This window comes from Xenopus laevis, chromosome 7S, assembly GCF_017654675.1.
Source record: "Xenopus laevis strain J_2021 chromosome 7S, Xenopus_laevis_v10.1, whole genome shotgun sequence".
In the NCBI taxonomy this organism is placed as follows: Eukaryota; Metazoa; Chordata; class Amphibia; order Anura; family Pipidae; genus Xenopus; species Xenopus laevis.
In genome coordinates this window covers 83,363,780-83,391,145 of record NC_054384.1, presented here as the reverse complement: position 1 = coordinate 83,391,145, position 27,366 = coordinate 83,363,780, and the positions used below count along the sequence as shown (strand labels likewise).

Genomic DNA, 27,366 nt, shown 5'->3' with positions numbered 1-27,366 from the left:
CAAGGAAATTGCAATTTAGGGTTCAGAGTCAGTTCAGGAGGTTCAGTATTCAGAAAAGGATCATGATAGATTCAGGATATGGCCAAATCCCAAAATAGTGGATTTGGTACCTCTCTAGTTAAAACCATATGATAATGGCAGATGTAGAAACGCAAGTTATTTTGCTCTAATTTTTAACAACTCCACAAATTAAACTTTTCAATTAATGGATTCATACAAATTTGTATTTATAAAATGTGAAAGTTTTTTTTGAAGGTGGCCATACACGATAAGATCCGCTTGTTTGGTGAGATTGTCAAACGAGCAGATCTTAACCCGATATGCCCACCAAAGGCAGGGCGATCTATGGTTAATCTGATTGTTCTGCCCTAGGGCCAAACAGTAGGAATACATCTAAGGAAATGGGCACCGACGGGTCGTAAGACCGCATCATCTAGCTGATGCGGTCCTCGATCGCAGGAAAAATCAAACCTGCCTGATCGATTTTTGGCCTGATATCAGTCGGGAAGACCCATCTGAAGCCCCACACACGTGGCAGAATCGGTCTAAAGGACTGATATCAGCAGCTGTAATCTGTCCATGTATGGCCACCTTAAAGGCGAATTCAACCCAAAGACTTAAAAACCCCTACCCCCCTACCCTACATAGACCCCTCCTCCCCCCAGCCTAGCTGCTACCCCAGGCAAATGCCCCTAACTCTTTACCCCTCCGTGCAGATTCTGTCCAGTGGAGTTCGCAGTAGCCATCTTCTTCTCTTCGGTAATAATCAGAATGACGTAGCGGCGCATGCGCAGTTGGAACAATTCTCTGTTTCACGACAACTGCACATGTGGCGAAACTCACGAAAATTACAGAAGCGCCGGTCTCATTCTGAAGATTACTGAAGCGGCTGAAAATGGCTGCCGTGAACTCCGCTGGACAGAATCTGCACGGAGGAGTAGGCAAAGAGTTAGGGGTGTTTGCCTGAGGTAGCAGATAGGCTGGGGGGGGGGGTCTATGTAGGGTAGGGTTTTTTTTAACTTTTGGCTTGAATTCTCGTTTAAGACTTTTTGCTTAAAAAATACATACATGCTAAACAAATCATTAAAATTCATCAGACACTTGCAGTAATACATCTGTGCTACCAAGTGTTCTGTATAGATTAGGAATCAAATTTTCGTTGTGATTTGGTGGACAATTTAACTGACCAGTGCCGTAGTCCATAGTACAATTAAATGAAATTTGGTCAAGAAGAAAAATGTGTTTTCCAGGCAAATTAAACACAGCAGGGAAAGTTGCAAAGCAGGTGTAATGATCTTTTGCTTTTCCACTGAATATAACACCATTTTCATGCTGATTTTCTTAGGGAATATTATGTTTTTTAATTTGACTAGATAAATTTGTCTATTTTTTGCACTATTTTTGTGATTGCAAAAACTGTCTATTATACAAAGATAATGCAGTATTATCAAAGTTAAAAAATGCTTCAATTTTATATAACCTAAGTGGAGATTAAATAATAATAATAATTGCAGCCCCCCAACTGTTAACTCGACATGCCTTGACTTCCACATATCTTTGGCCCTGCTGATTATTATATTTATAGTTCCCAAAACTAATTATCAATCACTGTGGTACATATATAACTGTTCTTACAGACAAAATAAAAGGCACTATTCTATTTGGACACAACTATAGTAGAACCCGCAATGCAATTGATGCATTGCAGCATTAATGTTACACTGTGTAGAAAGGCATGTGCAACATCTCTCTTGACAGTCACAATCTAAAGCAATAGTATATTGTGTGTGGGTCCTACATGATCCCACGCCTGCTTTCTTGCTTCATATTATTATCAGCTGCTCTTCTTTTCTCATAGTTAATAAACATACGATTAAACAACAAAAAGCCCAGTTAATCTTTTACAATAAATATCTCCAAATGGGGTCAAGGTTTAGTCTTATGAATTAAATAACTATGGTTTAACTACCAAGTAGTAAAACATTTGTAACAGATATATCTAGCATGCAAAATAGGAAAGGTTGTCATTACTTTTAGGATGCCAATCACAGCACTGCAGTTTTTCGCTATTGCATTTTCACAGCCACAAGCAAATGGCAAGGTCACTCTTCTACTCTTTAAAATACAGTTAAACATTCTGGGTTATTGCAGACAATCTCAAATAAAAATACAACAGAGATCTGTTACAATAGAATGACTGATAAGTCTCCAAGGATCAAAGCCAATCACATTTTAATTGCTTACCTTTAGCTCTTTTTGGCAGGGCCCTCAGTACATACAGAAAACAACATCCAATGAAAGAGGTAATTTGTATGTTCATTGTATACATCCATTTATTGTACACCATGGTGGAATATATTGGTATTTTATAAATATGACAATAATATTTATAAATATTTATAAATAATATTTCTTTCAGGGAATGATGCACTTTTGGGACATTAGGCTGTGCGCGTGAAACTACTGCAGAAATGAAAATTTTATATTTTGCTGACATAAGAAAACAATTCTTATGTCAAATCAATTAAATTCTGCACTGCTTTTAAAATCAAGTTACTCTTCACTATCCCCCTCTCCGCAATCTGTCTTTATTCCATCTTCAAGCAGGAGTCAGTCACATTATGATTGATGGGTCTCGTACATCGTTTATGGGGAGTGCTCCCTTTGTCTAGAATGTATATTAAGATAATACTATTTTAAAATAACTGAAATCCTGAAAACACTAAAATGTTGCTCTGAAAGGTTTTCTGTCATGGTAATGGTGTTGTTTTTATTTCTAAATTACACTCTTTACACTGCAAATAATGCACTCTACAATATAAAATTTGATTCCTGAACAAGCAAGTGTATTTTTTTTTTTTTTTACCAAAAATTAATTAGGACTGCTCCAAACTCACCACCCCTTGGCTGCTCCCCTGTGTACCCGGGTGCTCAGCCCGCAGCATCCCCACTGCCAACATATTTTTAGTTGTAATATTGGTGTGTAGGCAGCCATCTCGGGTCATTTTGCCTGGTGATGTGCTTTCAGAAAGGGCCAGCACTTTAGGATGGAACTGCGTTCTGACACACTTGAATATGCCGCAGTGGGACCTGGATTTTACTATTGAGTGCTGTTCTTAGATCTAGCAGGGAGCTGTTATCTTGTTTTAGGGAGCTGTTGTCTGGTTACCTTCCCATTATTCTGTTGTTAGGCTGCTGGGGGAAAAGGGAGGAGCAATATCACTCCAACTTTCAGTACAGCAGTAAACAGTGACTGACGTTTTTTTGACCATGCCCATTTTTGTGGCCAAACCCCCTAATTACCATGTTCATTTTACAACATTTGGCAGGTTATTAAAGTTTGAACATATTTATGTGTTTTTTTCTTGTTATGACAGTTTTGCTAATGAAGGTGAATTGCCCTTTAAGCTGTGAGTCTAACTTTTCCCAAGGGACCTTTTATCTTCTATAGTTACAATTACTTATTTCCTTATCTCGAAATTGTTACAAAAGTATCTTATCTTGCGCTGTGGCTGTTCTGGGCTCTCTGCCAAAAGCCAATTAAGTTCGAAGCTTTGTTCTGGCTGTTCAGTGCAGAGAAAAACAGGACTTTCCAGTACAAATAAGGGACTGCAGGTTGAGCTGTCAAAAGAGGGACTGTCCCTCTAAAAACGGGACGATTGGGGGGGTATGCATACAAACACAGTCCTTGTGGTTTCATATAGTTGCACGAAGTGCCACTATATCTGTCATGCTTCTTCAGCTGAATGTTGCGCAAGTGAGGCCATTGGCACGGGAAACTCTGAAGCTACAATGTGGTGGTAATTCCAGGGTTCTCTTACCAGGTTGCATCAATAGCTGATGCAGACTTGCTCCAAAAGAATTTTACCCTAATGCAGTTTTAATGCTGCACACCAGAAGTAACTTGATTTCCATTCTGAAAACGTTCGCTAAACCTGCATCTGATTTGGAATCATGAGCAGCAGTGTTTTTTTGTCCCATCAGGCAGAATTATGGCAGCACAATTTCCTGTGGATAAAAAACATGGCCATTTGCATCTGAAAATTGTATTTTGCGCACTGCACTGCATTTGTGTATGACTCTGTGATATTTGGCATTTGTGCAAGTATTGGTGCCTGGAACTTAAAGAATATTGCTGTGTGGTTTAATTCCTTTATTAGGTGCCCTTAGATACCTTATCTTCATTTATTAATGAAACAAAGGACAAATGTACCTGGCCTTTTGACCCTAAAGCTGCCCATAGATGCGCAGATATACCTGCAATATCGGACAAAAGTTGGCGACAGTCTCCCACTGGTATCGGCAGATCGGCAATACATGCAGAGATACCGGTAGCTGAAATTTTGTAACCTGTCTGAAAAATGACGGCACACTTCACACCCGGTCCGAAAATCGTACGAAACAAAGATTCGTACAAGCATGTCTATGGCCAGCTTTAGACCTACTGTGTATGCTTTCCACACTATGAATCTGTATCATCAAGGAAAAACATGTCAGACTTAAAACACTCCGTATCTTGTCGGCGCTATATAAATAAATGATGATGATGACTAGAGCAGCCACCCACAAGCTGCACTAAATCAGGCTCATCCCATAATTTTTCCCCTAGTCCAACAATTGGATCATACAGTGGGCCTAATTAGATCCATCTGGAGAGGGCACACCAATGCACAATGCTTGCCCAGGCCCGGATTTGTGGAAAGGCCACCTAGGCCCGGGCCTAGGGTGGCAGGACTTTAGAGGGACGGCATGCTGTGCAACCACACCCACATTGGTTCAAAAACACTGGGGATGTGCTGGAGATACAATCATTTTTTAAATTTCCCCTGCGCCAATCCCCATTGCTCCAGTCCAGATGATGAAAATTTGCACGAATAAAGGGGAGGGGACAGGGGCAACAAATGGCAGTGGGCCTAGGGGCGCCCACTATGTAAATGTGCTTGCCTAACAGGATCCTTTAACCTGCCTGATAGATTGGTTGGGCTGGCTGTTCTCATCCATATGGAGGGGCATTCTGTCTCCATGGCCACCTTTTTAGCATACCTGTGTAAATTGCCTTAGCACAACCTACTTTCTCTCACTCCATGTATTCCATGTCATAGGCATCTCATACATGCATTGGTCTTGCTCTGTTCCTGAAAACATATCCTTGCCATAAAGCAATAGAGGGTTTATGTTTGCTCAAAACAAAATTGAAATAGCCTCGAATACCAGAAACATACCGGTCTAAAACATATTTGCACAACATTACGCATTACCCCCTCCATACTGCATGTCTTGCTTCCTCTCTCTCTCTCTTAGAATGTACACTCTCAAGAGCAATATCCATATTTAACTGTAAATCACTTTTGGAAACGTCTGTATATGTTAACTGTTTGGTATCCCTGGACCCTGTAAAGCAGTGATCCCCAACCAGTAGCTCGTGAGCAACATGTTGCTCTCCAACCTCTTGGATGTTGCTCCCAGTGGCCTCAAAGTAGGTGCTTATTTTTGAATTCCAGGCTTGGAAGCAAGGTTTGGTTGTGTAAAAACCAGGTGTACTGCCAAACAGAGCCTCAATTTAGGTTGACAATCCACATAGGGGCTACTATATGGCCAATCACAGCCTTTATTTGGCACCCCAAGAACATTTTTCATGCTTGTGTTGCTCCCCAACTCCTTTTACTTCTGAATGTTGCTCACGGATTCAAAAGGTTGGGGATCCCTGCTGTAAAGTGTTGCATGAAATGATCCCTATATATCAACCATGCAGAGCTCCTTAACTGCAGTAATCCAAAACACGCCACCTCATAAGGTAAAAAATACTAAGTCATTAAAAGTTAGGTAGCTGGAGTATATATGAAGCCTAAAGTGTTTCTGGAACACCTATAATCTTGTTCCCGAAATGCATTAGGCTGCGTATATATACTCCAGCTACCTAACCTTTAATGACAATATTTTTTACCTTATGAGGTGGTGTGCCACCTAATTTTTTTCTGTTTTCAGGTAAAAGTCACAATATGGTTTAGCTGAATGGAATTTTTAATTTTAAATACCATACAAAACTAAACTTATATCTTGTGTTTGTGTCACATATTTCTAGCTCAGTTTTTTGCTTGGCTAAGCTTTGTGTAGGTACATGTAAAAAAACAACAGCATTTGCCACATGTTGCCAGACTAACTGTGTCAATTTTTTTTTTTGCTTGGAGCAAAAAACAGAGGTCTGACACAGTGTAAAAATAATGTTGCAGAATGTGGCGTTGACATGTTATGAAATAAAACACACCATACGTTTGCCATTTATTTTACACAGTTTTTTTTTTTTTTTGCTTTTTTTTTGGCAAATAAATAGGCCCCTCGCTGTATACTTGGGGTTAATGCCATTTTACTGTTCAGAGCAGATATATGGTGACTTTTCAGCAAGTACAGTCCTCCATCCAGCAGAGGGATTTGCTGAAATCCTGTCAGTTTAGTCTGCTCCTCCTCCCACCCTCTTGCTGCCACTCTGACTGACTGAAGAGTTGAACAGCACTTCCTGTATGGTCAGTCAGTCATGTTGCTAGAGCAGAGTACAGCTGTTTATAATCCCCACAGCTACTTCCACGCCCTCTGGCTCTGAGCCTGCTTCTCTCTCTCTCTCTCTCTCTCTCTCTCTCTCTCTCTCTCTCTCTGCCTCGCACTCTCTTGCTGCGTTTTTTATGTATTAACAATCTCACCTCTGATTGGTGTTTTACTTGTCTCTCCAATTCTTTCAGCCAATTGAGCCAGGGGAAGAGCTCTTAGTGTGGTACAATGGGGAAGACAACCCAGATATAGCAGCTGCTATTGAGGAAGAGAGAGCTGCCAGCCACCGAAGCAAGAGGAGCTCGCCGAAATCCAGGAGGGGTATGGAGCCGATCTTATTTGTCATTGCTACTGGTTTTGGGGGGATGGGGAGGGCGTTGTAAGTAGCTGGCGGTGCGGATGTCGCTGTGACCTTTCCCAGACTGCGCTGCTGCCTGACCAGCTAAGCACTTCTCTGGGAATGATGTGTATGTGGCGGCGCTGCACGTACCGGCCCTGTCCTGTTCCTTGTAGTCTCACTCACTTCTTTCCCGGAAGCTGCCGGCCTTGAGCTGTGAAGCGACTGACGCAGGAACTTTAGTGGAAAAGGACGGTGAGTCTGAGAGGAACCCGCAGAGCTTTGACAGGAGGTCACAATAAAACTTGTGGGTCAGTAGAAGTAAGGGCATATGGGAACCCAAGGTAGAGTTGAGCTATTGGCAGGTGTACTGGGTTTGTGGTGTGTACTGCTGCGATTTAGGGATTCTCCCACTGAAACACACAGCTTCGATTTCCCTACAGTATCTTCAGCTGTTGGCCTTGTAGATATTGCCTAATAAAAGACACAGCTCTCCAGGATGGCTGCTGGGATATGTAGTACAATTTATAACCAATCAGGGGTTACATGGCTCCCAACTGTCAGGCTGGCACACGTGGTCAGCAGTGTGTGTGTTACAGGAGACAGCTTCCTGTGGCTGCACTTCATTTTGTTTAATATATATATATATATATATATATATATATATATATATATATATATATATATATATATATATATATATATATATATAATAAAGCAACACATCTGCTGTATGGATCCCATGAATTCAGGCTTATGCATACCATGGAAAGGTTGTACAGGACAAATAGCAACAAGTTGTACAGGAATCCCATCCTTTTAGGGTTAGTTCACACGAGGAGATTCGGGGAGATTTTGTTGCCTGGCGACTAATTACCTCGTCTTCTGAGCGACAATCTCCCCGAACTGCCTCAGCGTGTTTTCCCATAGGCTATAATGAAAAGTCGCCTGCGCTAATGCACACGCAGCGATGCGTTTTCAATAGTCACTAGGCGACTATGGAAAACGCATCACCGCGCCAGACACGGCAACAAAATCTCCCCAAATCTCCTCGTTTGAACTAACCCTACTAATGCGTCTGATTCTGTTGTATCACAGGCTTGTTTGGCAGGCGGATCTGCTCTTGTCTAGGTTCTATTGGTACAGTACAGGTATGGGATCCGTTATCCAGAAACCACTTATCTATACAGCTCTGAATCATGGAATCGCTGTCTCCCATAGACTTAATTTTATCCAAATAATCAACATTTTTAAAAATGATTCCCCTTTTCTCGATAATAATAATAAAACAGTAGCCTGTACTTGATCCAAGTATAATTAATACTTATTGGAAGCAAATCCAGCCTATTGGGTTTATTTAATTATATCATTTTTGTGTAAACTTAAAGTGATACTGACACTAAAAAAACTACTTTTAAAATATGAATGTACATTAAGGAGCATATTTATCAAGGGTTGAATTTCGCATTTGAAAAACTTCAAAATTCGTGTTCAAAAAGACCAACCGAAATTAAGTGGTTTTTTTTTTTTGGCTGGTCAGTTTTCAATTGAATAGGTCCTTCTTAATTGAATTCGAATCGTACAAATCGACACTCGATGCAAAGTTTTTCCCCAAAAAAAAAAAAGTTTTGATTTTTTCTCCACCAATTGACTCCAAATAGGTTCTAGGAGGTCCCCCATAGGCTAAAACAGCAATTCAGCAGGTTTTAGATGGCGAATGGTCGGTCAATTTTTTAAAGAGACATTACATGATAAATTTTGATTTTAGAATTTTTTCCAAATTACAATTTTTAATTTTTTTAAATTCTAATATAATTTGGACTATTCCCTAGTCGATGTACACAAAAATTGACCTCAAACCTTTGCTAAATCGGCCCCCAAAAGTTAGCTATAGGTCAAGCGAATTGTTTTTTTGCTTAGAGGTTTGTTTTTATAAGTCATGGTTAGTTGATGTTCCTAAACCTGACGGCGACCCCTCCCACAGCTGCTTTAGAAAGGTGAAATATTAGACTTACATAAGTATAGTATAAGAAGAACTGTGACACATAGAAAATATAAAGTAATAAGAAAAAATCTTAATTTCTGGGGAACTATCTGAAAACAACTGAACTGGAAAAAGTGTTTGAAGGTGAACAACCCCTTTAATGGCAAAATTATAAGAAGCATGCAAAGTCAACTTTATGGTAAATGTAAAAAAAAAAAAAAAGGTTACATTTCTGTTGTCAGTATCTGTTTAAAGCAAGACGATCCAAACTACGGAAAGATCCGTTATCCGGAAAACCCCAGGTGCTGAGTAATCTGGATAACCGGTCCCATACCTGCTACAGAAATGCAGGGGGCTGCTAATCTGAGGTCTTGCTGGGCAAGCACATTTTTATTTTAGTGGTATGAGTAGTGTTAGCAAAGTATAAAAGTTGTGTACAGGAGTTTGTTTGGTCTTTCTGGAGGGTTTTTATGTGGCCGAGGGATGTGTGCAAGTTATTGAGCTGCACTGCTAAGAAAATGTGTAGATGATTTGTCCTTTTAGTATCTCATGCGAGTTTGTTTCTCTTGAGCGGCACTTATTTAAGTTGACACACAGGCACATTTGTCCTTGTTGTATAGGTGAAGATTGTCAGTTTGGCATGTGTGTGGCCTGTTGCTGTGTCCTTCATCAGATAGTGGTAGGCGTGTTTGAATTATTAAAAGATATACACTTTGCTATGAATCTCCTCTTCATATGAGACAAAGTTTATACTTTCAAACACTCAACAAGCCATAATATTTGGAGCCATAATCTGGAGAAAGTCTAAAAAATAATATACTTCCTCCTATTTGTAGTGCAGACAATGATGGATTCTTTGTAAATTGTAAGCTCCTTGGCTGGGGATGTATATTGAAAAGTAATCCAAATTACGCAGAGGTTAAAACACATTCTGTGATATTTTTGTTCGCCAGTAAATCACATTGAAGGGGATGTTTACTCTATTCCTATTACCCTAAATTGTCGTCTGATACATGGTTTCATATGATCTTTTCATGTGTGTGTTAAATAAAAAATATTATTGTATCATAGATATCCATTGCTTCTGTGATTAGACAGATTTGACATTTTCAGTTCTAATATTTCTTTCATATGATATCTGGATGTGTGCAGCCAATATTGACATAACCGTAGCAAGATCTTTCCAAATGTTTTATTTGACTGCTGTCTTTGCAGGCGTGGTTCTTCTGTTGGCATATGTTTTCTACAAATGATAGAAGTCTTGATGTTAGTCATTCATTGTGTGACTGATCATCTGGTATATCTCACAGATGACTTTGTTGTTTTGGATGTTAAATAGCTGAAAAGTGTTGTATAGTGATCATATAATTGTGTTTACATTGAATTTTTTACATTTTACCTTTAGGTTATTCTAGTTGTAAGCTGGTGTACTGTCACTTGATAAACTCACCTGGGTTCAAGCAATGGTATATTACAATTTATGCATCCCCTTAGCACTACCATTACACTAACATTTTCGGACAATACACCTGGAATAAGCCTTTTTTTAAATTTTTATATTTATTTTTGACCATTGTCATGTAATATTGAAGTGTAAAGTTTTACCTTCTCATGTCTCCCTGGAGCAGGTTTAAGAGGGGAGTAACATGTTTTAATTAGGGATGGGCACATTTTTTCGCCTTGTTTCACCGGAAAAATTGACGCCCATAGACATGTATGGCGTCGCGCGGCAAAAAAAAATTCGTCAGCGACATTTCACCGGCGGCAAATTTTTAATGAAACGGGTTGAATTCGCTCATCCCTAGTTCTAATTTGTTACATTACTTTAAAAAATGTCTTATTTTTGGCCATGCTAAAAATAATGCCTGAGTTTCATTAAAGGCAGCTTTTATAATTGATACAATAGTTGGTCACATTACACTGTTGCTGAGAAATGGATCAACTTATTTAGCAAATTTAATATCAACACAGTAAAAATGAACTACAACTCATACCTTGGCGACCCTGGTCTAAATATATGAAATATACTAACCAAGCTAAATAAAGGCTATGTTACGGTAGGTCCTGAGTATTTCAGCATAGTAATTGACTGTGCAATAAAATATAACATTTCTTTATACTCCACTTAGGTTAAAAAAAAATATAGCACAGCACCTGGAGGTCCCCCGTACTTAAATAAATATATCTTGTGCTTCTAGGGGCCTATAGGATACTCAGGACCTATAATATATTAGAAAAATAAAGAATAAAGTTTTTATTTTGGGATGTTGGTTATGTAACATATTGTGCCTGTCCAGTTCATGACAAAAGTCTTAATTTCTGGAATATTATTTGAAAACGCTAGCGCAAAGTCGCTCTGCTTGGCGAATTATCGCTAGCGCAACTTTGCCAGCATTTGGCGCCCTGGACACAACTTCTTTGCATGTCAGTGAATTAGCGTTGTCTGAGCGAATTTGCCCCTAAGTCTTAGAACATTTAAATTTTGGGGGGCTTAATAACAATTTAATGTTCTCATAAGTAGTGAAACTGTAGAACCTAATATATTATTGCGATGCACTGCATGATATTGATGATCAAAGTAAGTAGATTGGTGACATTCTTATATAGTTGGTAAATTTCTCTTAATAAATGAGCAGAGTAGTCACTTCTTCTTCCTGAAGCTGCTGTAAGCACATGGTTAAAGGAACAGTAACACCAAGAAATTAAACTGTTTTAAAAGATTGTCAATATAATGTACTGCACTGCACTGGTAAATATTGTGTGTTTGCTTCAGAAACACAATGATAATAATTTATATAAAGAAGCTGCTGTGTAGCCATGGGGCTGCCATTCAAGCACAAGACACAAAGTAGATAGCAGATAAGTTCTTAAGAATCTCATTGCATACTACATAGCTTATCTGCTGTGTATCCTGTGCCTTTTCTCCTCCTTCAGCTTTGTATCTCTTTTTTTTATTCCTAAATTATACTGTTTACACTGCAAATAATTCACTCTGCCATATGAAATCTCATTCCTAACCCAACAAGTATTTTTTTTATTTGTTACTGGTAAGCAGCCATCTCAGGTCATTTTGCCTGGTCATGTGCTTTCAAAAAGAACTGGTGCTGCACTATGGAACTGCTTTCTGACAGGGAATTGGGTCGCAGTGGGGCATGGGTTTTAACTATTGAGTGCTGTACCTATATGTACCAGGGAACAGGGAATCTGGTTACCTTGCCATTGGGGAAAGGGAGGTTGATGACATCACTCCAACTTGCAGTACAGCAGTAAAGAATCACTGAAGTGTTTCAGAGCACAAGTGTAAGGGAACCTTACCCTGGTGGTCTAGCGGGCAGCGGGGTCCACCGCCGCTCCTCCGGCGTGGACGCCCGCTGCGCTGCTCCTTCCTCTTCCAGTGCCTGTTTCTTTTGGCGTGCGCGCTGATGCGCTTCCTGGTTTATGTGCCGGCGTGATGACATCACATGCAATGTCGCGAAATTCAAATAGTATTTAAAGGGGCTTTTGCAAGTTTCACATTGCCCGTTGTTAGGTTCAATTAGCCTTGTTCCTGGGTGTGATATTCTTAGTGAATACTATTGATCCTCAGTGTATTGACCTTTGCCCCCCTTTTTATTACTCTGATCTCTCCAATCCTGATCCTGCCTGTCTGTGACTACTTTAGATATAGAAGAAATGTGCTTAAAAAGTAGTGTTTCAGCAGCAAGCAGGACCTGATAGGGAACTGAAGCTTGTCTGTGCTTGTCTGACTGCAGGGCTGTGATTGGCTGTACCCCTCCTACTGTGCTTTGGGCAGGGACCATTTGGTCACGCCCACCCCTCATTTTAAAGTCAGACAGGGACCTCCAATAAAGGGGCTATTTTTTGAGATATTTTTAGCACCATGTAAAAGCAACACCATATATTGCTCATAATTAATTTATTTTTTTTATTTATCCTATATGTCTCCTTTAAGTCTACTAGAATATCATAATGCCTTCATTAAGGATTAATTATATCTTAGTTGGGATCAAGTACAAGGTACTCTTTTATTACAAAGATAAAGGAAATCAATTTTAAAAATGTGGATTATTTGGTTAAAATGGAGTTTGTGGGAGACAACCTTTCTGTATTTTGGAGGTTTTCGGATAATGGATCCTATCCCTGTACCTTTAAAGCTAATAAGAGATCCAATGTGGTTGTTTTGCCACTAATATGGTTTATGCAGCTTAGTAAGGAACACATACTAAGTACTGTTTTATTACAGAGAAAAAGGAAAACATTGAGAAAAAATTTGAATTTTTTGCTGAAATATGATTCTGCAGATGGTGGCATTCTTTTATTTCAGAACATTCATGATTGTGTTTCTGGATAAAATATTCCATACATGTAAATGCAAACGTATCTTTTATATGTGTGTTCTATATGTGCATTACTTTGTGGCCCTTATATCTGTCAATTTAATTCCTAAGTGAAGCAGACTCCTCCACTGTATACTCTAGTTGAAAATGTGGTGCTTTGCAACTGTAATTTGAGAGCACATTACTTCATGATTATGCAGTTTTCAGTGATCTTTCTAGTTTTTCAGGTAGCAAGATTAAAGGAACCCTGTGCACAAAAGTTCCTCAACCAATGTTCATGTAATCTCAAAGCAAATTAAGGTAATTGTGAAACTGAGGGAAAGGATGGCTCCTGTAAACCTAAAAAATCAGGAATAGAAAGGTAGTTACTGTTTACGTATTAAGGTGCAAAATCAAGGCAAAAAGTAAAATCGTCGTAATCTTGGTTGCTGTGTGGGTTTTTTCCTTTGCTTTTATTTTGTGCTTCTCTTTACATTTACAACGAAATTCTTATGAAATCCTCTCTCTCCAGATATTGAACTATGGCAGAATCTGTTAAATGATAGACCTTAAAACTGAAAAGTGAGATCATTTTAAAGGAACAGTTCAATTTAGAAAAAAAAACTGGTAAAATAGACTGTGCAAATTAAAAATGATTCTAATATAGTTAGTTAGTAGGGATGCACCGAATCCACTATTTTGGATTCGGCCAAACCCCTGAATCCTATACGAAGGATTCGGCCGAATACCGAACCGAATCCAATTTGCATATGCAAATTAGGTGTCGGAAGAGAAAAATTTTTTTACCTCCTTGTTTTGTGACAAAAAGTCACACGATTTCCCTCTCCGCCCCTAATTTGCATATGCAAATTCGGTTTGGCCGATTCCGAATCCTGCTGAAAAAGGCTGAATCCTGAACCGAATCCTGGATTCGGTGCATCCCTATTAGTTAGCCAAAAATGTAATCTATAAAGGCTGGAGTGACTGGATGTCTACATAATAGCCAGAACATTACTTCCTGCTTTGCAACTCTCTAACTCAGTTAGTCACCGACTTGACCCTGATTCTGTGTAATTGAATTATTATTATTGTATTCACTTATCTAAACACTGCTATTATTCTGAACACAACTGTAAACAGTAAATTGATCCATCGCATGCAGGTCAGATTCATGATCAAACAGTTATGACCCATGTGACCCTCTCAAGTCACTGATTGATTACACAATTAGAATTACACAATTAGAAACTGACAAAAAAAGTTTTGTTAAAGGAAAAGTAACACCAAAAAATTAAAGTGCGTTAAAGTAATGAAAATATCATGTAGTTTTGCCCAGCACTGGTAAAACTGATGTGTTTGCTTCAGAAACACTACTATAGTTTATATAAACAAACTGCTGTTGAGCAATGGCGGAAATTGAAAAACGGCTATATGGCACAGGTTAACTAATGGATAACAGATAACACCATTAGACAGACAGAACTTATCTGCTATCTGCTGTGTAACCTGAGGCTTTTCTCCTTTGCTTATTTATATAAACAATAGTAGCGTTTCTTAAGCAAACACAGCAGTTTTACCAATGCAGGGCAACACTGCATTATATTTTCATTACTTTAAAATACTTATTTTTTGACGTTACTGTTCCTTTAACTCCCTATGGGTTGCTATATGTGGTTGTTACACTGAACAAACCCAAGTGACTACATTTTGGGAGTTTTGCAAAGACACATTTTTATGCTAATATCCTAAAACAATATTTCTCTTACAGGTAGAAAGAGAACATTCAATGTTAAAAAGAAGATTAACTTAGAAAATCAAGGAGAGAAGAGTGCTGATGATCTCATTTCTGCCAAAATGAAGGATTCTCCAGACAGTAAGCGAGAATGCAAACATATATATTTATTGATTTTCATGGTATTCAGAACAATTGAAGCGATTTCCTTTCATATTTGTTTAAACGTAGCTGAACCTAGTCGTTAAAGGGGTTGTTCACCTTTAAATTAACTTTTAGTATCATGTAGAGAGTGATATTCTGAGACAATTTGCAGTTGGCTTATTTTTGGTTTCTGAGTTTAGCATTTTATGCAGTACCTCTCCAGTTAGCAATTTCGTCAATCTGGTTGCTAGGGTCTAAATTACCTTACCAACAATGGATTGATTAAGAGACTGTTATATGAATTAGAAAAGGGGTTGAATATAAAGATAAATAATAAAAAGTAGCAATAACAATAGATGTGTGGCCTTGCAGAGCATTTGTTTTAAGATGGGTTCAGTGACCCCTATTTGAAAGCTGGAAAGAGTCAGAATAAGGTAAATAATTTAAAAACTTCAAAGTTAACCACCCCCTTAATAGAAAGGGATGATTATTGCTAAAGCCATGAACTTCTTTATAAATAGACAATTGTACTTGTATGACCTGCATCAAAACTAAGATATTGCTTATGAAAAGTGCTAATCCGTTCTTAACTTTTCACTGAATGTATTTTGTACATGTGGTATACACTGTTTTACAAGGACTGATATAGGGCAGAATTGTATATAACATTTTACCCAATATGTAATTGTACAGTTGTATGATTACTTTCTGTATAGAGGCATTTTTATCAGCACCTGTTGGGCAAAAATATTATCCCCAACCAATGGTGCAGGCTAATAGAGGCAGCACTCTGGATAGGAGTAGCAGCAGTTTTTGCTCCCTGCCAGCGCTCCAGTTAGCAGAAAACTGCACTGGTCCCTGGGTACCTGCAAGCGAGCATTGTTCTTCTTTCCTTGTAAAGCAATAATTTCAGCAGCACTCCGATATGTGAATCAAAGATTATTTATTAATGCCATTAGCAGAGCGACGTTTCGGGCTATTCCAGCCCTTTATCAAGCTCTTCTTCTTTCCTTGTTTCTTTGTGAGGACATGCAGGCACAGTAGAGTTAAAAGCTAGACTTTTTTGCTCTAATGTGCATGCATGGGCTGGTGAAGCTTCCTGCTAACAGGAGCTCTTGCCTGGGATATTGGGTAAATCACTACATTCCTTGGGGGGTGCCCTAAAATTTGGCACCCCCATGGATTGGACCTGTCTCTCTCCAAACAATGTTCATATATGTCAAGTTGCATACCTTTGTCATGTTGTCAAAATATATTTGACTTTATCATGTCAAAATGTTGCTTATCAGTCAAATATCATCCTGTTCTATGGGGAGAAGTTACTAAGCAGTGCTGAGCACTGGCAGTCTTCCCAAATCTTAACCTAGTGGCATTAAAGCATAGCCCCTGCTGTCACTGCTGCAAGTCGCTCTAGCTTGTGTCAGGGGCAGCACAGGCTATAACCAAAGTTGAAGATAGCTGCCCTGTTGGGTATTCTATACAAATGGAAATTTGCCTTTAAGCTATTTTTGTTTAGTTAGTTTAGCAAATTTGTTTAGTATTTCAGTATGTAAAAGATCTGTGATAATGTGCATTCAGCACATGTTTAACATGGATTTATTATCCCTAGACATATGAACAGAATTATAGTTTATACTCTGGCTTGTTTGAAATACAGATTTTTACTTTACTAACCAATGCATTTCTTAGGGCTGTGACACACTGGGTGAATATGTATGATCCAGTACAATTTTCAGCTCAGCGGATTGGCACAAAATTCCTGAAGTTTAATTTGGAGTTTGTTGCCTCCTGTGAAACAATTTTGAAATGGTGTGAATGGCAAATGCTTTGATTTGACCTGTGTCCTGTAAACTTTTTTTGAGATCGTGTGCAAAAATAATTGTACAGAAAGAAAAATTGCCTTCTTGTTATTATGTCTTAGAAAATCCCACTAGCTTAGTAGCAGATATATGCTCCTAAATGTGGTTTTTGTATATGGACTATTGCTCAAACCTTTTGCTACTACAGTATGCCTGGCTCCTAAATGCATTGTAATTGTTTTCATGCCTGCTTTTTGCAATTTGGAAAATTAATTGCTGTCTAATGTTTTGCTTGTTTTTTTTTGTTTATAGTTCCCAGTCAAGAAGATATAAAGCCTCTTGGTTCCCCCATTCTTTCTCTTGAGCAGACTGCTGTGATCCAAGAAATGGTAAACCAGAACGTCCTTCCAGAGCACGTCTCCGTTTCTACTCAGGAGGTTAATATTACAGAGGAAGAAAGTGCTGTAACTGAACAGACAGATATTGATGACTTGCACAAAGACAGTTCTGAGTCAGTGACTCAAGAGGAAGAAAGTGGTGATATGTTAGAAGAAATTAGAAGTACATCTGATGAAACCCCAGAGGGCTCCCCTAAAAAGAAGCTAACTGCTAAAATCTCAAAACCTAAAGTTGATATCAATGGGGAATTAACAGAATCATTTCTGTATCCTTGCCAACATTGTGAGAGAAAATTCACAACTAAGCAAGGTCTTGAACGTCATATGCATATACACGTTTCATATGTTAATCATGCATTTAAATGCAGGTACTGTGGGAAAGCATTTGGTACTCAGATTAATCGTAGAAGACATGAGCGGCGCCATGAAGCTGGACTAAAAAGAAAAACTTTGATTGTATCAGCATCAAGTGAATTTGGTCAAAGTCAAAAGCACATAATTGATTCCCTTAAAACTGAAGTAAATAACAGTACTAGAATTTATTGTAAAACAAATGAATCCGAAAGGGATATGTCACAGTCTTTTCTTTCAGACGAAAACTGTGAATCAAGAGAGATGCATCCCTGTAAATACTGTAAGAAAATATTTGGAACACATACAAACATGCGTCGGCATCAGCGCAGGGTTCATGAGCGTCATCTTATTCCTAAGGGTGTAAGGCGGAAAGGAAGTCTGCTGGAAGACCCACAGTTAGAATCTGAGCAGATGCCACCGGCTGAGAATATATATGTTGCAAATACAGAAATTGAGGAGGATGGAGAAGCTGATGATGTGTACATTATGGATATCTCAAACAATATATCAGAAAACCTTACTTACTATATTGATGGCAGAATACAGTCAAACAGCACTAGTAGCAGTTGTGATGTGATAGAAGTTGAGACTAACACAACAGATGTTCTGGGACTTAATTGTTTAATTACACCTATTAAGGTCGAAGTGTCCCAAAATATTAAGCAGTTGCAGTCAGTCAGTGTGCCAGATAATCCACTTAATGACTCTACTTGCTGTGGAAATAACGAACCAAAAAAGAGAAGAACTATAAGCCCTCCTCTGCTAACAAAAATAAAGACTGAAGTTGAACTTGAACCAATAACACCTACTTGTTCTATTAGTATCCCACTAAGTGTATCTGTGAGTGATAACCTATCATTTCCAAAAGAAAAACATGTCTACCTGTCTTCAAAGCTGAAACAGCTTCTTCAAATGCAAGATAGCAATACGTCTCAGGTTAGTCCCTCATTGTTGTCTGAGGTTTCAAAATCAGGGGCAGCCTTGTCAACAGTGTCCAACAGGTTTAAAAGGCGTACAACTTCTCCTCCCAGTTCTCCACAACATAGTCCAGGCTCTAAAGAATTTGTGAAACAAATAGATGGGAAAACAACATGGACTGAAGTACTAGGCCCAAAAGTGCCAAAATGTGAAAGCCTTGACAGCTCTCCTGCCTGGAGTTTATCTGGCAAAGAGGAGAGAGATAATACTAGTCCATCATGTTCTGAAGAATGTAAATTGTCTAAAGACTGGCTGTCAAATTCACCATTTGGTAATTCTAGCTTCCAGCAACCATTGGATTTATCAAGTGGAGTAAAGCAAAAATCAGAAAACTGCAGCCAATCACAAGTTCCTTGGGAATCTGTACTTGATCTTAGTTTAAATAGAAAGGCAGATAGTGATTCTGATTCAAAGGAATTAAAAGGGATTAACTTGTGTATTGGTATTAAAAAGAAAAAACCCACTGCATGCATGCTGAAAAAGGTCCTGTTAAATGAATATGATGGGATAGAAATTACAGGCGAGTATATTCAGCAATCTGAAAACATTCTGCATCACTGTAAATCTGAAGATCAGAGACTGGTGTTGGATTTTGGTACTGGTTCAAATGAAGAAATATCTCTTCCCCCTGATAATTCTGTACCTCCTCCAGTTGAAAATACACATGTTGCTGTTAGTCAGTCACCACCTATTCTAACTTCATCAGAGGTGCACCTCCTAAATCCTAATCCTCCTGCATCTTTGACAGAAGTAAGGTCACCACCATCACTTTTAACTACCACTCTTCCTTCACTCCCAGATTCTTTATGCAGTGTCCCTGCAACACCATCTTGCCCATCATCCATATCAGCTAGTACACAGTCACCACTGCCTGTTCTTTCACCTACTGCATCACCTTCCCCACCCCCTTCTCCTGCTGATGATCCCTCAGTCTCTGCATCACCTGGTCCTCCAACCCTCTCATCTTCATCTCCCACTTCATCGTCTTCATCCTCCTCCTCCTCCTGTTCATCTCCTCCCCCTTTATCTGTAGTTTCATATGTTGTGTCTCCTTCTGTAAATTCAGAAACTTCTGCAGTTACATTTATTAAACAAGAGAAGACTGAGGAAGATGTGATAGAGGGTAATGAAAATGAAAAAGACCCATTGAGTGAAAGTTTTAATAAAAGTTTCATCTGTAATGTATGTGAATCACCGTTTGTCTCTATTAAAGACCTTGCAAGGCATATTTTTGTTCATGCTGAAGACTGGCCCTTCAAATGTGAATTTTGTGTACAGCTTTTTAAAGATGTGCCCAATCTATCTGAACACCGTCTTTTGCTACATGGAGTTGGAAAGATTTTTGTGTGTTCTTTATGCAAAAAGGAATTTGCCTTCCTTTGTAACCTGCAGCAGCATCAGCAAGATTTGCATGCAGATAAAGAATACAGCCATCAAGAATTGGAAAGTGGAACTCTAAGACCACAAAACTATACAGATCCCAGTAAGATGAATGCAGTTCACGAGAGGATGCACAGTGATCCCATGACTCCAAATCCAGACGATGATCGGGATTTAAATGATTCATCTGAAGAACTTTATACAACCATAAAAATTATGGCGTCAGGTGAAAAAACAAAAGATCGTGATATTCGAATGGGTCTTAACCAGCACTACCCTAGCTTTAAGCCACCACCTTTTCAATACCACAATAAAAATCCAATGGGTATTGGAGCAACTGCAACTAATTTCACTACTCACAATATTCCACAAACATTTACTACTGCTATCCGTTGCACTAAATGTGGAAAGGGTGTTGACAACATGCCTGAATTGCACAAACATATATTAGTATGTGCTTCTGCAAGTGACAAAAAGAGATACACCCCTAAAAAGAATCCAATTCCTTTGAGGCAGACTGGGCAATCTAAAAATGGGGTTGTCATTCTAGAGACCTCTGATAAAACTGCATTTTGCAATATGGGACAACCTAAAAAGCTTAACTTTACCATTGAGATTGGTAAATTATCTTCAAACAAGCTTAGACAAAGTGCTTTTAAAAAGAAGAATCAGCTTGTTCATAAGGCAATATTGCAGAAGAATAAGACTGCTAAACAAAAGACAGGTGTTAAAGCAAATATGGCTACAGATCCTGAATCTCACGTTTGCCCATATTGTAACAGAAAGTTTACATATATCAGAAGTTTAAATAAGCATGCATCATTTAGCTGTCCAAAGAAGCCAGCCTCACCTCCTTCAAAAAAGCATGTTTCTAAGTCATCAAAAAAAGCACGTTCCACTTTTTCATCTTCTACCAAGAAACACAAAGTAAGCAGCATTCGTAGAACGGCAGATGCAGAGATCAAAATGCAAAGCACAGAGACAAATTTAGGAAAAACTCGAGCAAGGAGCTTAGGACCTACACCAGTTCAATTACCTTCTATGCCTAACAAGCCCAAGCAAAGTCTGAAATATGCACCTCAGGTTAATTCCAAAAAACAGAATGTGATAAGAAACTCTAGTCCCATGAGAACTGCAAAACATCTTGCTCCTTATGAGGGAAAGAAAGCAAAAAAACCTGTGCTGAATAATTTCACATCATCATTTGGCACAGCACCAAAAAAACTGCATGTCCGAGTCCAGAAAAGTAAACTGCAAAATAAATCCATGGCAAAAAAGAAAAAAACTGACAAGTTTTATGTTAAATCAAGGAAAAGAATTAGTGGACCTATCACGCGAAGCTCTCAATTGACTGCAGACCCAGTGAATAAGAGAGATGACGTGCTGGGAAAGCCAGATTCCAGGTAATAATCTCTTGTTTTATTTCTTTGCATCAATGTATTCTTGCCCAGATAACAATTATATGAACAGTCTAGGCTTCTAAAGTTTTATAGTTTTAATTTGGTGTGTAATACAAAGCTGAAAGTACACTTACTACATACATAGTAAATATATTTATACTACTCTACTTTAATAGTTTAACCTTCTAGCAGTAACCAGAGTGATAAGTTGATATGTACAAGAACCATTAATGACCTTTGTAATATATCGTTATAAATTGTACTTGGTGACTTAACCTCTGTCATATTGAAACTTAGGTACAATAAGAAATATTGGACTGTGTATAATTTTAAACATTTTAGGACAATATAAGTCATCTCAGGGTTATGTCCTGTATAAAAGCAAATGATCTGTGACCATGCGCCTTTTTAGATGTTTATGGGGCTTCTCTTAAAATATACAGTTGTTTTCAGTATAATAGAAGTCTGACATTTATGTAAATTTCTACATGACAGATTTACCATTCACTAGTAGGTGTATTAGAGTAATGGAAAACAAACAGACCCAACAGTTATGACATGCATGCTGCTGATTCTGTGTAATTAAATCATTAATAGAGGTTTGTTACAAATAATAGCAGTGTTCAAAATAAAAGCTTGTTCTAAATAATAGCAGTGTGGAGTTCAATTAGTGAGGTCATTCATTCTATGAAAAAGGTGTCAATTAGGGCCCTTATTTAAGGAAGGAAGGCAGCAAATGTGCATGCTGGTTATAGTGGATTTCTCTCTGAAAATCTGAGTAAAATGGGTCGTTCTAGACATTGTTCAGAAGAACAGCATACTTAGGTTAAAAAGTTGATTGGAGAGGGGAAAACAGATAAAGAAGTGTAGAAAATTGTAGGCTGCTCAGCTAAAATGATCTCAAATGCTTTTAAATGTCAACCAAAACCTGAAAGATGTGGCAGAAAACTGCCATTTTTCTATCCATTCGAATTGTAAAGACTCTGCAATGACGAGCTCCAGGAAGACCAAAGAAGGTCTAAAATTACCTGTGAGTACTATTAGTACAATTAGAAGACACCTGTGTAAGAAGCCCCAACAAAGTTCCATTGTTAAAATAGAAGAGGTTCTAATTTGCCAAAGAACACATAGACTGGCTTAAAGAGAAATGGCAATGTTTTGTGGCCTGATGAAAGCAAGATTGTTCTTTTTGGGTCCATTGGCAGCAGACAGTTTGTCAGAAGACCCCAAACACGGAATTTATCACATACCATGGATAACTTTCATTACTAAGAGTACCTTATTTAATAAGATTATTTTATTACAATATTTCCAGTATTCTGTTACAGCTCTAGCATTGCTTAGGTCTGAAAACTAAACTAGATGTTTAAGTATATAAGAAAAATGGTATTTAACCCATTGGCAATACTGCAGAAACTACAACTGCTGCAACTGGATTGGTATTCTAAGATTAAAATTATTTGAGACAATGATACCTAAATTGTAACCCTCAATTGTTACTGAACTACATCTTCAGTCACCTTGTGACAGTTAAGAAAATTGGAGGGAGTTAAAGGAGAAGGAAACCCTTTCGGCGGTTTTTGAAATTTGACTAGTTGAAATTTATTAATAAAATAATTTTTTTTTTAATCTAACAAATTTAAATGACCTCCGGGTCAAATCAAATTTGATTTGAATTATAGAAACTCGATTATAATTTTAAAAACTTACCAAATTGATCCCTGGACCTCTCCCATTGTCTTATACAGTAATTCGGCACGTTTTAGTTGGCGAATAGTCAAATTTAAGTTCTTAAGTGCCAGAGTATGATAAATCTTGAAATTCGAATTAAAACTCAAATCGAGTTTGGATAATTCACAATTCGAATTTTCACTTCGACCCTTAATAAATCTGCCCCTTAACCTTGCTGTATATTTGATGAAGTGGGACTGCCCTGTGAAACCTACACACACACAAGAAAAACATAAACTCATAGCAGATAGTGCCCATCAAACCTTTTAACTTACAAGGCAGCAGTGCTAACTGCTGTGCCACTATGCATTTGCTTGCTTTGTGTGTGTATCCATCCTCCTTTAAAGTTGAAGGAAAATAATCCTGCACTTGGGGGTGCCAAATGTTAGGCACCCCCAAGGTGATTGTATTGACTTACCTGAAATCCTGGGCCGGTGCTTCTATCAACAGAAAACTGCACCGGCCCTGGGTTATACCAGTGAGCACCACGGCGCGATCCTCTTCCGGCTTCTTCTTGCTTCAAATTTCCCGGGGCAAACGCATGCGCAGTTGAACTAAATAGCCGACTTTTTAGTTAAAGTTCGGCATTTTATTCTACTGCGCGAAGAAAGAGGAAGCAGGAAGATGTCTCTGTGGTGCTCACTGGTATAACCCTGGGCCGGTGCAGTTTTCTGCTGATAGGAGCACAGGCCTGGGGTTTCAGGTGAGTCAAAACAATCACTTGGGGGTGCCTTACATTTGGCACCCCCAAGTGCAGTATGCTTTTCCTTCTCCTTTAAACTGTCCTGCACCTTTAAAACATGTACAGTGGTGTGAAAAACTATTTGCCCCCTTCCTGGTTTGTTATTCTTTTGCATGTTTGTCACACAAAATGTTTCTGATCATCAAACACATTTAACTATTAGTCAAAGATAACACAAGTAAACACAAAATGCAGTTTTTAAATGAGTGTTTTAAATGGGTTTTTATTATTTAGGGAGAAAAGAAATCCAAACCTGTGTGAAAAAGTAATTGCCCCCTGATCCTAATAACTGGTTGGGCCACCCTTAGCAGCAATAACTGCAATCAAGCGTTTGCGATAACTTGCAACGAGTCTTTTACAGCGCTCTGGAGGAATTTTGGCCCACTCATCTTTGCAGAATTGTTGTAATTCAGCTTTATTTGAGGGTTTTCTAGCATGAACCGCCTTTTTAAGGTCATGCCACAACATCTCAATAGAATTCAGGTCAGGACTTTGACTAGGCCACTCCAAAGTCTTCATTTTGTTTTTCTTCAGCCATTCAGAGGTGGATTTGCTGGTGTGTTTTGGGTCATTGTCCTGCTGCAGCACCCAAGATCGCTTCAGCTTGAGTTGACGAACAGATGGCCGGACATTCTCCTTCAGGATTTTTTGGTAGACAGTAGAATTCATGGTTCCATCTATCACAGCAAGTCTTCCAGGTCCTGAAGCAGCAAAACAACCCCAGACCATCACACTACCACCACCATATTTTACTGTTGGTATGATGTTCTTTTTCTGAAATGCTGTGTTACTTTTACGCCAGATGTAACGGGACGCGCACCTTCCAAAAAGTTCAACTTTTGTCTCGTCGGTCCACAAGGTATTTTCCCAAAAGTCTTGGCAATCATTGAGATGTTTTTTAGCAAAATTGAGACGAGCCTTAATGTTCTTTTTGCTTAAAAGTGGTTTGCGCCTTGGAAATCTGCCATGCAGGCCGTTTTTGCCCAGTCTCTTTCTTATGGTGGAGTCGTGAACACTGACCTTAATTGAGGCAAATGAGGCCTGCAGTTCTTTAGATGTTGTCCTGGGGTCTTTTGTGGCCTCTCGGATGAGTTGTCTCTGCGCTCTTGGGGTAATTTGGGTCGGCCGGCCACTCCTGGGAAGGTTCACCACTGTTCCATGTTTTTGCCATTTGTGGATAATGGCTCTCACTGTGGTTCGCTGGAGTCCCAAAGCTTTAGAAATGGCTTTATAACCTTTGAAATTGAACTCAGGTGTGATAAACCACAGTTAAGTTATTTTTTAACAAGGGGGGCAATCACTTTTTCACACAGGCCCATGTAGATTTGGAGGTTTTTTTCTCCCTTAATAATGAGCCTTCATTTAAAAACTGCATTTTGTGTTCAATTATGTTATCTTTGACTAATAGTTAACGGTTTTTGATGAGCAGAAACATTTAAGTGTGACAAACATGCAAAAGAATAAGAAATCAGGAAGGGGGCAAATAGTTTTTCACACCACTGTATATAAGCAGCTTAAACATAAAGTGTTTGCAATGTTTTTACATTTAATTTTCACGTAAAATAATATATTAAGCTAAACATGCTGTTTTGGTGCTTTGGTGGGTTTTAATGTTACTTGTTCAGTTACAGTATTTCTAAAAAGAATTGTTTCCATTTTTTCAGGAGCTTTCCTTAAGTTATGTATCCTTGTGTTTTCATCTGTACTCTTGAGAATACCTGTTGCATATTGAAGCTAAAGCACTACAAGAACAACAAGAAAATGCAAATCATTCTGCACATGACGAACAACCACCCAACTTTGCAGTCATTTTTATCAGAAACGAAAAAAAAAAAAGAGTACACCATGTCTGGCATGCTGGAATCAAGGCTGTTCATTCCAAATGGATTCTGAAATTTTCACTGAAATTTGTTACCATGCGTGTAACAGTAAATGCAAACAACATTGCAGCAAATTAGTTTATTACTAAGCAAGTAAAATGTGAATTGTGTCCTATTGTAAGTGTTTATTTGTGTATTTTGGCAATTCAGGGTTTGAAACAAAGCTGCATTTAACACAATTAAGTATTGCACCAAACCAACAAACACAGGAATTACAGTTTAGGTATTTTACTTCTGCTTTTACCAGGTCCTAGGTGTGTTAAATGGGAACTCCGGCTTTGAAACCAAAATTTGATAGAGGCCCACATAACACAGAAACCCCTAATATACCCATCATAGTTACCTGTTTCTTCAAAAAGTATGAATAAATGCCATTTTCTATGCTGAAATCCAGCTGTTTAACAGTTCTTCTCTTTCTGCATCATATGAAATCCTTTCAGGAAAGGAGGGACTAAATACTGATGTTACAAGTTGTAACAACTTCTCCACAGCTTACAGGCTGCATGCAGGAACTACATAACCCACAATGCATTGGACTGTAATTGTTCCTTTCCTTATTGAAGTCACATGTGCAGGGAATTGTGGGGTTTGTAGGATGCAGGCTGAGGACAGATGGCTGCCGATACACAGTAACAGTAGTCCGTCAGCTCAGCAAAGTAGTCAGACAGACCAGCAGGGGGCTAGGCTTAGGGAACTGTTCCAAACCATTAAAAATCATGAAAAGTCTGCATAGTTTTTAATTAATGTATTTTGCAAAGTTGCTTGAAATTATGTTTACTTTTCAAAAAGCTTAAGTTATGTTTGTGTGGAGTTTCTCTTTAACTATACCAGTAAAATTTTACTCTAAAACCCCACTTTATATGTAAGACCCCTTACATTGGCCTTGTGTGTATGTCCTTGAAACGAGTTTGCTTACATAATGCACACCTAGTACTGTAGTTTAGAAATAAGTGAACATTTTGGCGTCCTAACAACTTTTTACCAAATTTTGTACTCCGTTTATTTGCTAATACAAAATGCTACACAATGCCTGGGTTAGCAACGCAATGATAGCTGCCTTTGTATATCCCTTTTATTTGTTACCAGTTTAAAGAGTAAATCTACCTCCTAGACTGTAGTTCAACACTTGTTTGGTGAATATGTGCCACTTTATTGCTTTCACTATCATTCCCATTTTGTTACATTACGGGGACTTTTATGTTCAGAACTTGTATAAAACATTTGTAGTAATTAAAAAGAAGAAAAAAAAGAATAAAATATTTAAAATTTATTTAAATTGTTTTGGACATGTCGGTTGTATTATGTGATTTTTTTTTTTTTTGTCTAGCAACTCTGCTATATTTTTGGGGGTGTAACTGTTGTGGATTTGCTTTTTTTAATGTTTTTGTTTGGTTGGTAAGTGATTTCGAAAAATATATAATATTGGAATAATAACAGTTTGCATAAAACAAGGTTGTTACTGCTTTTAAACCTTTCAACATTGACAAATATATTTTAAGTACAAGTATACAACTAAGATGTGGTTTATGCTATTTTTATTCTGGCATGAAATCTTGTGATTGTCAGATGTGTTTTAAAATAAGATTAATAACAAAAGACTTTAATGCTGTTTCAAGCACTTATGAATGGGGCTACCGTGATACCTTTT

At 38.3% G+C, this 27,366-nt stretch overlaps 1 protein-coding gene and 1 long non-coding RNA gene across 2 annotated transcripts in view; one reads left to right on the top strand and one right to left on the bottom strand.

Annotated features, from left to right (window-relative positions):
* The window catches only part of LOC108697666, a 28,278-nt gene extending 21,453 nt beyond the window's left edge, over positions 1–6,825 (bottom strand). The window contains exon 1 of the long non-coding RNA XR_001932467.2: positions 6,696–6,825. This is a non-coding gene — a long non-coding RNA (uncharacterized LOC108697666). The remainder of the gene's footprint in view (positions 1–6,695) is intronic.
* prdm2.S (PR domain containing 2, with ZNF domain S homeolog) overlaps positions 1–25,674 on the top strand; it is a gene marked incomplete at its 5' end in the record, with an annotated part of 65,002 nt that extends 39,328 nt beyond the window's left edge. Inside the window, 4 exon segments of the mRNA NM_001094549.1 lie at positions 6,735–6,864; positions 14,949–15,053; positions 17,168–21,368; positions 25,503–25,674. Of these exon segments, the coding sequence (NP_001088018.1) occupies positions 6,735–6,864; positions 14,949–15,053; positions 17,168–21,368; positions 25,503–25,515 (4,449 nt within the window). The 3' untranslated portion in view covers positions 25,516–25,674.
* Positions 25,675–27,366: the final 1,692 nt, after the last annotated feature.